At 41.8% G+C, this 11,793-nt stretch overlaps 1 protein-coding gene across 1 annotated transcript; it reads left to right on the top strand.

Annotated features, from left to right (window-relative positions):
• The first annotated feature begins 261 nt into the window (after positions 1 to 261).
• txlna (taxilin alpha) lies at positions 262 to 11,790 on the top strand. The gene is made up of 11 exons (XM_080862796.1): positions 262 to 370; positions 981 to 1,180; positions 2,936 to 3,193; positions 5,370 to 5,461; positions 5,773 to 5,943; positions 6,117 to 6,311; positions 6,413 to 6,532; positions 6,637 to 6,711; positions 6,799 to 6,891; positions 6,984 to 7,079; positions 8,455 to 11,790. The coding sequence occupies exons 2-11, from the start codon at positions 991 to 993 to the stop codon at positions 8,788 to 8,790; spliced, it is 1,626 nt and encodes a 541-aa protein (XP_080718922.1). The 5' UTR covers positions 262 to 370; positions 981 to 990; the 3' UTR covers positions 8,791 to 11,790.
• The last annotated feature ends 3 nt before the right edge of the window (positions 11,791 to 11,793 follow it).

Genomic DNA, 11,793 nt, shown 5'->3' with positions numbered 1-11,793 from the left:
ACATAAAACAGGCAAGAGTTACAACTGTGGATAGGAGAAAACAATAAGTAATAGGAAGAAATAACTCAATTTATTGAAAAGCTCAAAAAGATACAATTAAAAAGTTATCAGTAAGTGTTTTATCACGCCACATATAAAGCATTAATTTCAGCATTAGTTAATTTGACTGACGGGCTGCTTTGTAACGTTGTAATCCACCTCCCGATCAGCGTGTGGCGGTAAAGCACCAACCAGTTGTTTGCCAAGCGTCAATAAACCTCAAAGAAGAAGAAGACCCCAAAGTTATTACCGGAAGTGAGTTTTTTTTTTCTGTCTCACGCTGTTAAGGAAACCTACAGACACATTAGCAATTTCCTCCTTGACTCTAAAGGTAAACAGTTGTATACTACCTACAAACAACATGTATCATTTATAAGCAGGTAGCCGTGTAGTGTGTCTTTTTGTTTCAGTAGTTTGAGCCTGATATATACGAGCTCACAGCGGCTACCTGGCAGTTGTGTAAGCTAGTTTAGCTGCTTCTGGCGGCTTGTGCTAGCTAACGCAAAGTGAAAGCTAATGGGGACAGGGCACGGTAGAAAAGAAAGCAGCTAGAAAAAGTTACTCTTTAATGTTTGGAGGATAGAAATGTATATGAATTTCCAGGCTAAAGTTCAGGTTTCACCAAACCAATCGTGCGGAGCCTGTCTTAAAACCAAAACTTAAAAACAAGTTCATCAGGAAACGTTACTGCACTGCGAAGGAGCATAGCTTAGCAGGAGTAACTATAGGTTTATTTCGCTTGTGGTTCAGCTGCTGCCACTTTGTTTGTGTCCCCATACAGCCGAGGCTTTATTAGGCTAGAAAAGAGAAACTTTATTACGTTTAATGTTCTGTGACTCATTTGCGCTGACGGTTAAGTGTTGCTCAATAAATAAGTCTACTTGCTGTTATTATTTCCATCCCTCTGAGCTAACCATGGCAGGTTTTTCTCCTTGTAACAGGTAACGAGAGATGAAAAAACAAGATACCGAAGAGTCCACCACTCAGGCTGCGGAGAATGCTCCACCCGCAGCAGCAGCAGCAGGGACAGAGTCACCTGCAGCTGCAAAGGACAGCTTGGAAAGCAACAGCCCCAAAGAGTCTGAACCACAGACACCACAGACGGATACACCTCCACAGGGCGAGGAGGGGGCGGGGGGAGGTAAACTGTGAATTCATGTCAATCCCAGCTGTACTAGATTATATAGTAGGCTAAAACCTTCCTATCATCAGTCATTGTGACTCAAGTTTATCATCTTGTTTCCCAGTTGTGCATGCGTATGTATACCAAGCAACCAAGATGTAGGAGTAGAGCTTTTTTCTCTATATCATTGATTAACCTACATGCAACCCGAAGGGTGCATGTACCTGTTTATTCCCTGTGAAAGGAGGAGGCAGGAGGACACATTTTTTTCAGTTGTCCGGTATAGTTTATAAATTCCTGCGCTAAAATCTTTCTTTTTTTGCAAATTACTCATCTGCTGTCTACCTAATTGGCCTGGCAGTTGGTCGTGATGGTTCTTATTCTGATTTGAAGCAAGGAAGCTTGCTAATAGCAACATGTGATCCAGTGCTTTAGTTAGTGTGTCCTTCCCACTACAACCTGTGGGGGGGGGGTTGTACTCTACAGCCTGCTGTAGACTTCTGTGGGGAAACTTTGTAGAGCCCAAGATGTAACCTATGTAAGTGCATTTATGCTGGTGCTGATGCAATATTTGTTAATTAACATAGGGCAGGGATAGCTCAGTAGGTAGAGTGGTGGCCCCATGATCGGAAGGTCGGGGGTTCAACTCCATTGAACGGCTACCTTGAGGTACCCCTGAGCAAGGTACCGTCCCTACACACTGCCCCCCGGGCGCTGCATTGGTGGCTGCCCACTGCTTCACTGGGTGAATGGGTTAAATGCAGAGGAACTATTTCCCTATGGGGACTAACACATACACATTATTATTATTATTATTATTAGGGCCTTGTACCAGTGTTTCACATGCAGTGCCTCCTGGGTCCTCGCTTGTTGCTGTGGTCAATTTTTTTTCAGGGAAGTTTTCCCTCTTCTTTGTACATTCCTTCATGTCCATTCCAATAGTTTCAGCAGTCTTATATTGTCCTTACATTGATGCTAGGATAATTATTTTTTATACTGAGAGAAAGTTATCCCCTCACTGATAAATTAAAATACTGCTGCGAAAAACAACAACATTCAGCATTTAACAGCAGTATGATAAAGTATACAATCAAAAAGCTCAGTGCCTCTTTCATTTTCTGCATCTCAGTTGTCAAACTCCAGCTATGAAGTGTCTGCATCAGTTTCAGTGCCATGCAAGCATCATAAGCAGTGTTAGGAGAATTTACTAATAGCAGGTTCCAGCTCCATATTATAATGCTGGCACCACTAATGTTTGACTCTACACTGCTTAGAATAGTTTGCTCTCTGTTGTTGTTTCATTTTTCTTATTCTTAAGCCTTTAATTTGCTAAGTGAGATCCAGCACGGCCAAAGTGACAGTTAGGAAGTAGAAATGCTGACCATGTGATCATCTGTGATGATGATAACGCCAGTCACAGGCCTTCAGATGTGCATCATGGTTGAGGACGGTGCCTAAAAGCATCTCAAAGTCACAAATCAATTAAAGATTCTCATTTATTTTCAAGATATTGTAAATAAAACTTCTAAACTGTTGCTGATCTGATAATCTGGGTGTTTTTTTTTTTTTTTTTTTTTAAGGAGTATCATTTCCAACACGGTCTTGTAGCAAGTGAGCTTCATATTTCTCTCACTGTAACTGTTTAATTCTACATTGTATTATTTATTTGTTTTTTTAATTATTATGAACTGAAAACCCAAAATGCAACATATTTGACTTCAGAAGAAGAAAAGCAGCTAGTCATTTTTTCCCCTCCATTCTGTGTAATTGCAGAGGCTCCGTTGTCTCAGTGTGACATGGCAGAGGAGCTGAGCCGGCAGCTGGAGGACATCCTTAGCACCTACTGTCGGGAAAGCATTTCAGACGATGCCAGCGACTTAGCTAACGGCCAGTCACACAGCCCAGAGCTCAATGGCCTGACCAATGAGAGGGAAGATGACAAGCCAGAGGAAAGCAAAGTCAACGGTGGTGACAGCGGTGTGGGAAAGCAGCAGAAGAAAACTCACGAGAAGAAAAAAGTGAAGGGTCTAGGTAAGAGGGGGAAGTGTGTTCAGTGTTTTGGCCAGATTTATAGGAATAAGTGGGAGAAATTAGTGTGAGCGCGCTGCACAAGTGGAAAGATTGTGAGTAATCTACTGAAAATGCAAATTTATGACTGCACACAAAACCATTTTGTTTCGGTAATCACCAGCACAGTCCAGAAATGCAAATCAGGCGATATAAAACGAGTAGATTTTGTGTATCTTTTCAATAACGGCATAGCATTTCAGGTCAAAGAGAAGCAGACTCAACATGATCTGAAATACAGCCTGTAACAGATGTTACAGGCTGAGGCAGCTGTTCTCTGAGAGCGCTAATGGAGTGCAGCAGTATTCATCCAGAGAAGGGCTGCTGTTGTCTGCTCGACAAACCTGAAGTTTGTATATGGCAGCTCATGTGATATGTTTAGAAGGAGGACACAAAACATTAGATACCATATTGTTAATGTCTTGTTGGACTTAATGTAATGTTTGTGTAAACTTGTGCATGACTCTTGTTTTTCCTGCATTTGTGTCTGCAGGTGTTTATTAAAGATAAAAGAAAATAATGTGACTCTCAGACAGCTGCGAGTAGCAGAATCTCGAGTTGCACTTAGTAGTACCTGAACGACATAACGTGGGAGTCAGACATTCTTGTTTGTCACGTTTGCGTCAGGTCTGTCTGAGTCACATTAAAAGATTAATTTTTAAAGATGCTTCAGTGTGTTAAGTGAAAGATTCTATATCTAAGGAAAGTTAGAAAAATAAGTGGATTTGTGGCACAGAGCTCTGTGTGTGTTCACTGCTGAGCTTGTGCTCTCTGCAGTTTTTTGAAATGTGACTAAAACCATGAAACACCGCAAACTGCTCGGCTCACTGTAAAAGTGCTGCCTGTAATACATCTGTGGCCTACTTGTCTACTCTTTTAAAATAGCAGTGCTGCAGACTAGGGCTGGGCGATATGTTTTAGTACAACTTTGGTAAGCCGCACTGCTTGATGGATTGTCAGAGCATTACGGCTGCCGTAGTGAGGAGCTTCGCGGAGTAATCTGGGTCCAAAACTCCGTCCGCTTCAGGTCCCAAAGTCAAACGAACACTAAGAGTTAAAAACGGTCTAAATTCTTTCATCTTTAATTAAATCATCAACGTTGCTGCTTTATCGGGTGTAACAATTAAGTTTTACATCCATGAAAACAGAATTTATTAAATTTAACAGAGTTATAAGCTAACAGGAAGTTAGCTCGCTAGTTTCCACCTAAACATTTCATACCAAGTTCTGACCGAGAGATTTAAACTAATTAAAACGTACAGCTCTGCTACCACTTCCAACATAAATGAAGACAGAAAACTAAACAGCAGTGGCGTTTGCAGGGTTATTACTGGACTACCTGGTATATAATGTTGTGCTATGTGATTGCTAGCGACACAGCTATGTTAGCATAACATTAGCACAGTGAAGCTGGAGGATGAACACCAACTTTTTTTTTCCACTCGATAAAAGTTAACGTGAGGGATTCTGGTGGTCAGGGACAAATGCAATCGCATAGCAGGATGCTATACACGGGCCAAACTTCAGTCAGGAGAACAACTGAGATCATTCATCCACAATACAAGGTTAGTTATTAATATACTGCAACAACATGGGACTAGAACAGCTGCGAGAGAATTCAACATTAATGAATCATTGTTACGGAAGTGGAGGAAGCGCAGTTTTTGGATTTCCCCATATTTCAAAAGTGCTTCATCTCTTTGCTATGACTGTCGTCCGGCATAATTTGCAGATGATAATGGTTTTAGCCGCTGCGATGCTTTCGACCAAAACAGTCGCAGCTTGATGACATCATCAACATGCGCTATCACGATAGAGCGGTATAGTCAAAATCTCTGTCGTTGGCCAAATTTATATCGTTTCTATCGTATATCGTTTATCGCCCACCCCTACTGCAGACCAAACGTATGCAGGATTTGCTGCTGCTTCTTCATTCATGCATGTGTGCACATGTGCATTCCGCCTCACTACTGCTACCTCTACAAATAAGTATCTTACACTGCCTTCTGTAAATTGGCCTATCTCTTAAAAATGTCCATCCAAAATCCATCAGTTTGTAGTAGTTTAAAAAGCTGCTAACATTTGTGTGAGGTGGGCGAGGTTCCATCCTGATGTTTTTATTTGCCTTTGTTGTGAGCAGGGAAGGAGATCACACTTCTCATGCAGACTCTAAACACACTGAGCACCCCCGAGGAGAAGCTCGCAGGCCTCTGTAAGAAGTATGCTGAACTGGTGAGTAGTTCTTCTGAAGTTTGTAGCTTTGGCTGTAAACGTCTTTGTTATTATGTTAACGATCACAAATACTTCAAAACATATTAACAGCAACATTTTAACTGCTGTAAAATTTCCAGTCTGCCTCTAAGGACAAAAAAAAACAACCCAAGCATCATATTGTTTGCGTGCACTATTCTTACATTTGAAAGTGTGTAAGGCAAGTTTGTCCTGTCGTGTCTTATAGGAAAGCAAGGCAGCGTCCTGCATAAAAAGATATAAATGTTAGTTTGGCGGTGTCACACCTGAAAGAGCATGTGTGTGTTTTACAGTTGGAAGAGCACCGAAACACCCAGAAGCAGATGAGGGCGCTGCAGAAGAAGCAGAACCAGCTGGTCCAGGAGAAAGACAACCTGAGGAACGAACACAGCAAGGCCATCCTGGCTCGCAGCAAGCTGGAGAGTCTGTGCAGGGAACTGCAGAGACACAACCGCACACTCAAGGTACAAAAACAGACCCTGTCCTCTATCTGTTACATGTATACACAACGCACATGCACAGAGACTCCTGAAATTTAGTCTTATTTTACTGATGAAGCGAAAACAGTTTGGAGGGTAAAGCTGACGATCACATAAAAAAAGCACTCGTTGTCATTATCATCATCGTGTCTCCGCAGGACGAAGGAATGCAAAGAACCCGGCTGGAGGAGGAGAAAAGGAAGGAGGTGACTTCTCATTTCCAGGTGACGCTGAACGACATCCAGGCTCAGATGCAGCAGCACGACGAGAGGAACGCCAGCCTTCGACAGGAGAACGCAGAGCTCGCCGAGAAGCTGAAGAAACTGTATGAACAGTACAAACTCCGCGAAGAAGTGAGTAGGCAGTGTTTTCCTTCACCCGCTTGGTTAAAGCGCCACCAGTGAGTCCTCAGTTATTTGAAACTCTCGCCTGTCTGACTTTGTAATCCCAAAAGCACATAGAGAAAGTGGTGAAGCACAAAGACCTGCAGCAGCAGCTGGTGGATGCAAAACTGCACCAGGCCCAGGAGCTGCTCAAGGAGTCTGAGGACCGCCACGACAGAGAGAAAGACTTTGTAATTATCCTTTTCTTTTTAAAATAAATACACAGTCCAAGCACAAGACTGAATCTACACATGCAACAATCAATCTCTAACGGCTTTGTTTTCTCCCTCCACAGCTGTTAAAAGAAGCAGTAGAATCCCAGAGGATGTGTGAGCTCATGAAGCAGCAGGAAGTTCACCTCAAGCAGCAGGTTTCCCATCAGCCTTTCAGATTTTCCAGCTGAACTCGGGAATGACTTTAACATTTAAATAATGTTGTTGTTGTTTTCCCTCACTAGTTATCACTGTACACGGAGAAGTTTGAAGAGTTTCAGACCACCTTGTCCAAGAGCAATGAGGTCTTCACCACTTTCAAGCAGGAGATGGAGAAGGTGAGGCGACTCCACTAACTTGAAGGTGTAAGAATGAAACGTCTCCGTGGTTATTGGCTGTGGTGACAGTCTTGTTCGCTTTGTGCTTACAGATGACTAAAAAGATCAAAAAGCTCGAGAAGGAGACGGCCATGTATCGCTCCAGGTGGGAGAGCAGCAACAAGGCCTTGCTGGAGATGGCTGAGGAGGTAAAGCTGGTTTGAGCTTATTGTGTCCACGTCTGCTGTTAAGAAGCTGTAAGATCTGTGTTTGAATAGTGTAGCTCATAGGTGTCAAACTCTGGCCCGCGGGCCAGATTTGGCCCGCAGCCTAATTACATTTGGCCCGCGAAGCCATACCAAATTATTATTAGAGCTGGCCTACTGTTATTATACAGCTAATATATATATTGTTTAGTATTAAGCTTTGCTTGTTCCATATTCAGTTTTTCAGCAAAACTTCTTTGAGTTCATAAGAAGAGATTCATTCTTAAATCTGGAGGAAGATTTTTTTTTTTTTTTTTCCAATAAATATTAATGTTAGCCCGCGACTTTGTTCCAGTTTTGAATTTTGGCCCACTGTGTATTTGAGTTTGACACCCCTGGTGTAGCTATTTAAAAATCTGTATATCTTTTCAGCTGTCTTAGAGAACTAGTATACTAGTGGACAACATCCTTGCTTTTATTTTGAAGGGGCAGTCGCTGCTAACTGTCTAACAAGATGAAGGGCAATCCCCAAATTAACCTGCAGCTAGTTTATTTTAGGATGCCACATAAATAGTGGCGTATGTGCCACTATTTTGAGCTGCAGAGCAGAACAAGGATTATTGGCCCTTCTATGCTCAACCTGTTTACCCTTGTGAACAGAGGCGTGTGCTAAAAGTGATGCTACAATAGCTGAGCTGAGCTTTGTTGTCGATTTACCTCCTTTATTTGTATTCTAGTCGGGTTTTTTTATACTTTATGATAAGACTGCAGTGAAATTGGCATGAAGCTGCAGTATAAATGGTTACAGGCTTCGTTGACATCACATTTGGTTCACAGACTATCACATTTGTAACCTAACCTTAAAATTTCAAGCCACGGTTCTAGACAGTAGAATCTTACGTAGACAGTTTATTATGGCTGCAGTGTTTATATTCATTTGTGATTCTATTCATTTTTTTTTTTAAGCAAGTGTGGGTGTAGGAAGTGGATGCATCAAATCTCCAGTCAAACCAAAAGTTTGGTGACTTTGCACATGAACAGTAGAATAACCTGCAAGTCTTGTTTTGCAGCAAGGTTATGACATCACAGGTGACTCAGTCCAGAGTCCTAACGATGTCACTGCCTTTGGGTCTCTCTTAGGGTTTTAAACAGATCCATGCTTACTCGTTTTATGGATACAAGAAGCCAAAAACCTCACTAATGGGAATCTTTTCTGTGACAACATGACAATGTTTCAGCTTCCTTACAGCTGAAAGTGGAATCTTCTGTTTTTCAATGCACAGATGGCTAAAAAGCTGACAGCACAGTTGCTGTAATTGTGTGTGTGTGTGTGTGTGTGTGTGTGTGTGTGTGTGTGTGTGTGTGTGTTTATTCACAGAAAGCCGTTCGGGATCGTGAGTTTGAGGCACTTCAGGGAAAAGTCCAGCGGCTGGAGAAGCTCCGGCGGGCGCTCAAAGTCGAACGGAATGAGCTGAACAAGAAGGTCCAGAGCCTCAGCGGCGGCACAGAGGGAGCCCCCACCTCCAACCCAGGGACTGACTCCCCCTCTCCACCACCTACAGACTCTCTGCTGGAGCCTGGCACCTGCCCTGCCCCTGACACCACCACCGCCTCCACCTCTTCTTGCTCCCACTCCTGCCCCTGTGAGCCGCAGCTGGACACAGACACCCTGCTGGAAGAGGCAAACACTCAGCCTGTCCAGGCACAGGAATGAAGCAGCACTGCTCACACGTTCTTCAAACCACCCACAGATAAGCCACCAGCCTGCAACCCACTACTCCTCTGCTGGATGGAGCCCATGTTAAACACTGGGACCGAAGCAAACTGCAAAGTCACACCTTTATGTACGAGGCCAGAATACCAGATCAGCGTTTGACAGAAGGGTTTAGTTGTAATCTCCCAGAATCTTCTGCAAAACAGTCTGCTGGTGTAATTACATGCACACTATCACACAGTTACCGTGAATGTATAATGCAATTTTCTGCAATAATTTGGTTTTCATGGTTTTTATTAGCATCTATCGAGTGTGTTCATCTACAGGAAGCAACTAATCAGCCACGCAAGTTAATATTATTACAATACTTTCAGAAATAACTATAGTGAAAGGATAGTGATCATATTTACAAGTTATTATCTACATATTAATGTCAACATGTGTAAAAATGATCAAAGAACAGAAACCAAGGATGACATAAAGGACCACCATAACAACATAAACTATGCCATGTAGTCATATTAACACATCTAAATTTGTGTATATACAAATTATCAAAGCATTTTTAGCAAAGTAAAAGTATATATAAAGCTCGTATGAATAAATTTACATTAACTACATCACTTTGTTCATTCTATTTACTAAGATCCAGAGCAAGTGTTTATTATTCTGACTCTTCATTTCTAACTCTCGAGTTTGTTCCCCTTGTTTTGAAGTTTGCCATATTCTTCCTTTCCGTTTCTGAACTCACATGTACTCCTGTACTCAATACTCTGAGTAAATTTATTTCCTGCTTTAAATCACACCATGAGAGTTCCAGAAACATCTCTTTTAAAAGCATTATCCATATTTAACATATTGATTATAATAACGTATTTGAAATAACCTCCAGGGCCCTAATATTGCTCTTAGACTGTATGTAAACGGTGGCCACAGTGGCATCACCCTTTGGTTTCTAAGTCACATTTAAAAGCCTCAAATTTAGTGTTTTTGCCACGACTGTGTTGGATTTTCAAAGTCAGAAGTGACTTTTCATCTTTGTACAAGCATGTGGAAATATTAAATTAACAGCTAATGCTAATTAGCTTGGTTGCATTCATAAATTGTAGGGGTGCGAACCGAAGGCACACATGCCTGCAACAGAATAAAATAGTAGAATTTCAAGCTAGATTACAAACTAATTTCATTTAATAAAATCTTCCAGAAGGTCCCAGCAGCACAGACATAGTGGAGCTGTCCAGCTCAGAATTAGCTGACCTAGCAAACAGCAATTAACTACTCTAGCTCCCTGTGTCGGTCAGGGCAGGCATTGATTCACATGGATAACAGGTTATCATGGTGGTGTTATGAAGGGATTTGTTTTCCCAGGCTGGAAACGTTTTTATTAAAGTTTAAGGCTTTGGGGATGGACTTTTGAAGCAGGCCTCAAGTGGCCACTGGAGGAATTGCAGTTTCTGGCACTTTGTGTGTTCACATTTTTCAGGCCCAGAGGTTTTTGTCGCATCATCTTCAGATCTCATCATGTTTTTTTGACAATTAATAAATATTATTTTATTAGCTGACAATCCCAAAATATATGTCCGTATTAACCTCATTACTAGTGTGCATGTAATTCCACCGACCGCCTCTGTGTTGTGCTGTTTTCCTACACCTCCGGTCCAATCGGCCCGGCAACAACAGCAACACTGCTGTAAGGTGAAGCCAACCTGCTTTATGGTGTAAAGAGTCAGAGGGTGTGTGTGTGTGTGTGTGTGTGTGTGTGTGTGTGTGTGTGTGTGTGTGTGTGTGTGTGTGTGTGTGTGTGTGTGTGTGTGTGTGTGTGTGTGTGTGTCTGTCCAGTTAGTCTGCTTCAGTTTGCCCGCTGATTGTCAGTGTTTATCCTAAAACTCACATTATGTGTTTCTTTCAAGTGAAGTCTTAACAGCAGCATCAGGCACAATATTTTTAGCAGGTTCAATTCATAAAAACAGAAAATCATTTTTAGGCCTGTCCTGAAATTTGAGTCCCACTTATTAAAGCGTCGTACTGATGTTTAAAATGACAATTTTATGGCACTTAAGCATGTTATTTTTGAAAATTAAGGCAGCACATTACTGATGTGACATCAGATAAATATCGACCAATCATTTTACTTGTCAATATTCCGATATCTTGCATTCCTGAACTTTTGGTCCGTCTGCATTGTTGGAAGATGAATCTGTCATTGAAATGTGGAAATCTGGCAGAGCACGCTATACTCTCCATTAATTTAGAGCATTGCTAAAGAGTTTTAGTTTTATGACGTCAGTTGCTTTTTGCTAATTTTGTTCGGGTTTGTCACTCTGCAGTAATGACCTCTTTAAACTCCATGGTTGTCTGGTGTGTGTATGGTGAGTGTGTGTGATAGAAGTACTTTCAGTTTTTCCCACTTGAATGTTCAAAGACCTCTATGCAACGCTCGTGTCTTGGTTTTATTCTATGGCAGTCTGATCTGACAAGCACTCAGCTGAGAATGTATTTTTATTATATCCACTGTCCTGCATGGATGTGCTGTACCACACATGACATCTCACAGAGGAACACACACACATATAGATTTGTTTTTCCTTTTGGCCCACACTTGAGCTACACCGGATTGTTTCGATGTTGAGTGTAATGTTGTGAATCTCTTGAAAGATGCACCGACTGAGCCGATGTGAATACAGATGGAAAAGTTAGACCGCCTCTTAATGGACCATTGAACACGTGTCTTCTGACATTCTTGTGTACTACATAATATGTAGCACTGGGAACAGAGTGACGACTCATTTTCATCTGATATCGCAATGACAAACCTAATCTCTTCCATTGTCCCGTAGGACAGATTCATTCCTGTCCCACAGTGGACTGAGAGGTTCACTCACCATAAGAAGGAACCAAAGATCTTTCTGTTTTTGTTGTTTTTTTGGTCTTTTGCAGTACTTTTCTCTGGCTCTGTATATTTTGTTTCTTGTTAAATAAAAGAACTGACTTAGCTTTGACCTT

The sequence above is a fragment of the Rhamphochromis sp. 'chilingali' genome (genome assembly GCF_963969265.1).
Source record: "Rhamphochromis sp. 'chilingali' genome assembly, chromosome: 17".
Taxonomy (NCBI): Eukaryota; Metazoa; Chordata; class Actinopteri; order Cichliformes; family Cichlidae; genus Rhamphochromis; species Rhamphochromis sp. 'chilingali'.
This window is presented reverse-complemented; position numbering and strand designations above follow the sequence as displayed.

What these genes read in the sequence shown, in the direction of transcription:
- txlna (XM_080862796.1), top strand. Translation starts at nt 991, where the DNA reads ATGAAAAAACAAGATACCGAAGAGTCCACCACTCAGGCTGCGGAGAAT. An exon ending in GAAAAAAGTGAAGGGTCTAG is followed by an intron (nt 3,194 to 5,369) that starts GTAAGAGGGGGA and finishes TGTTGTGAGCAG; the next exon opens with GGAAGGAGATCACACTTCTC. An exon ending in AAGTTCACCTCAAGCAGCAG is followed by an intron (nt 6,712 to 6,798) that starts GTTTCCCATCAG and finishes TTCCCTCACTAG; the next exon opens with TTATCACTGTACACGGAGAA.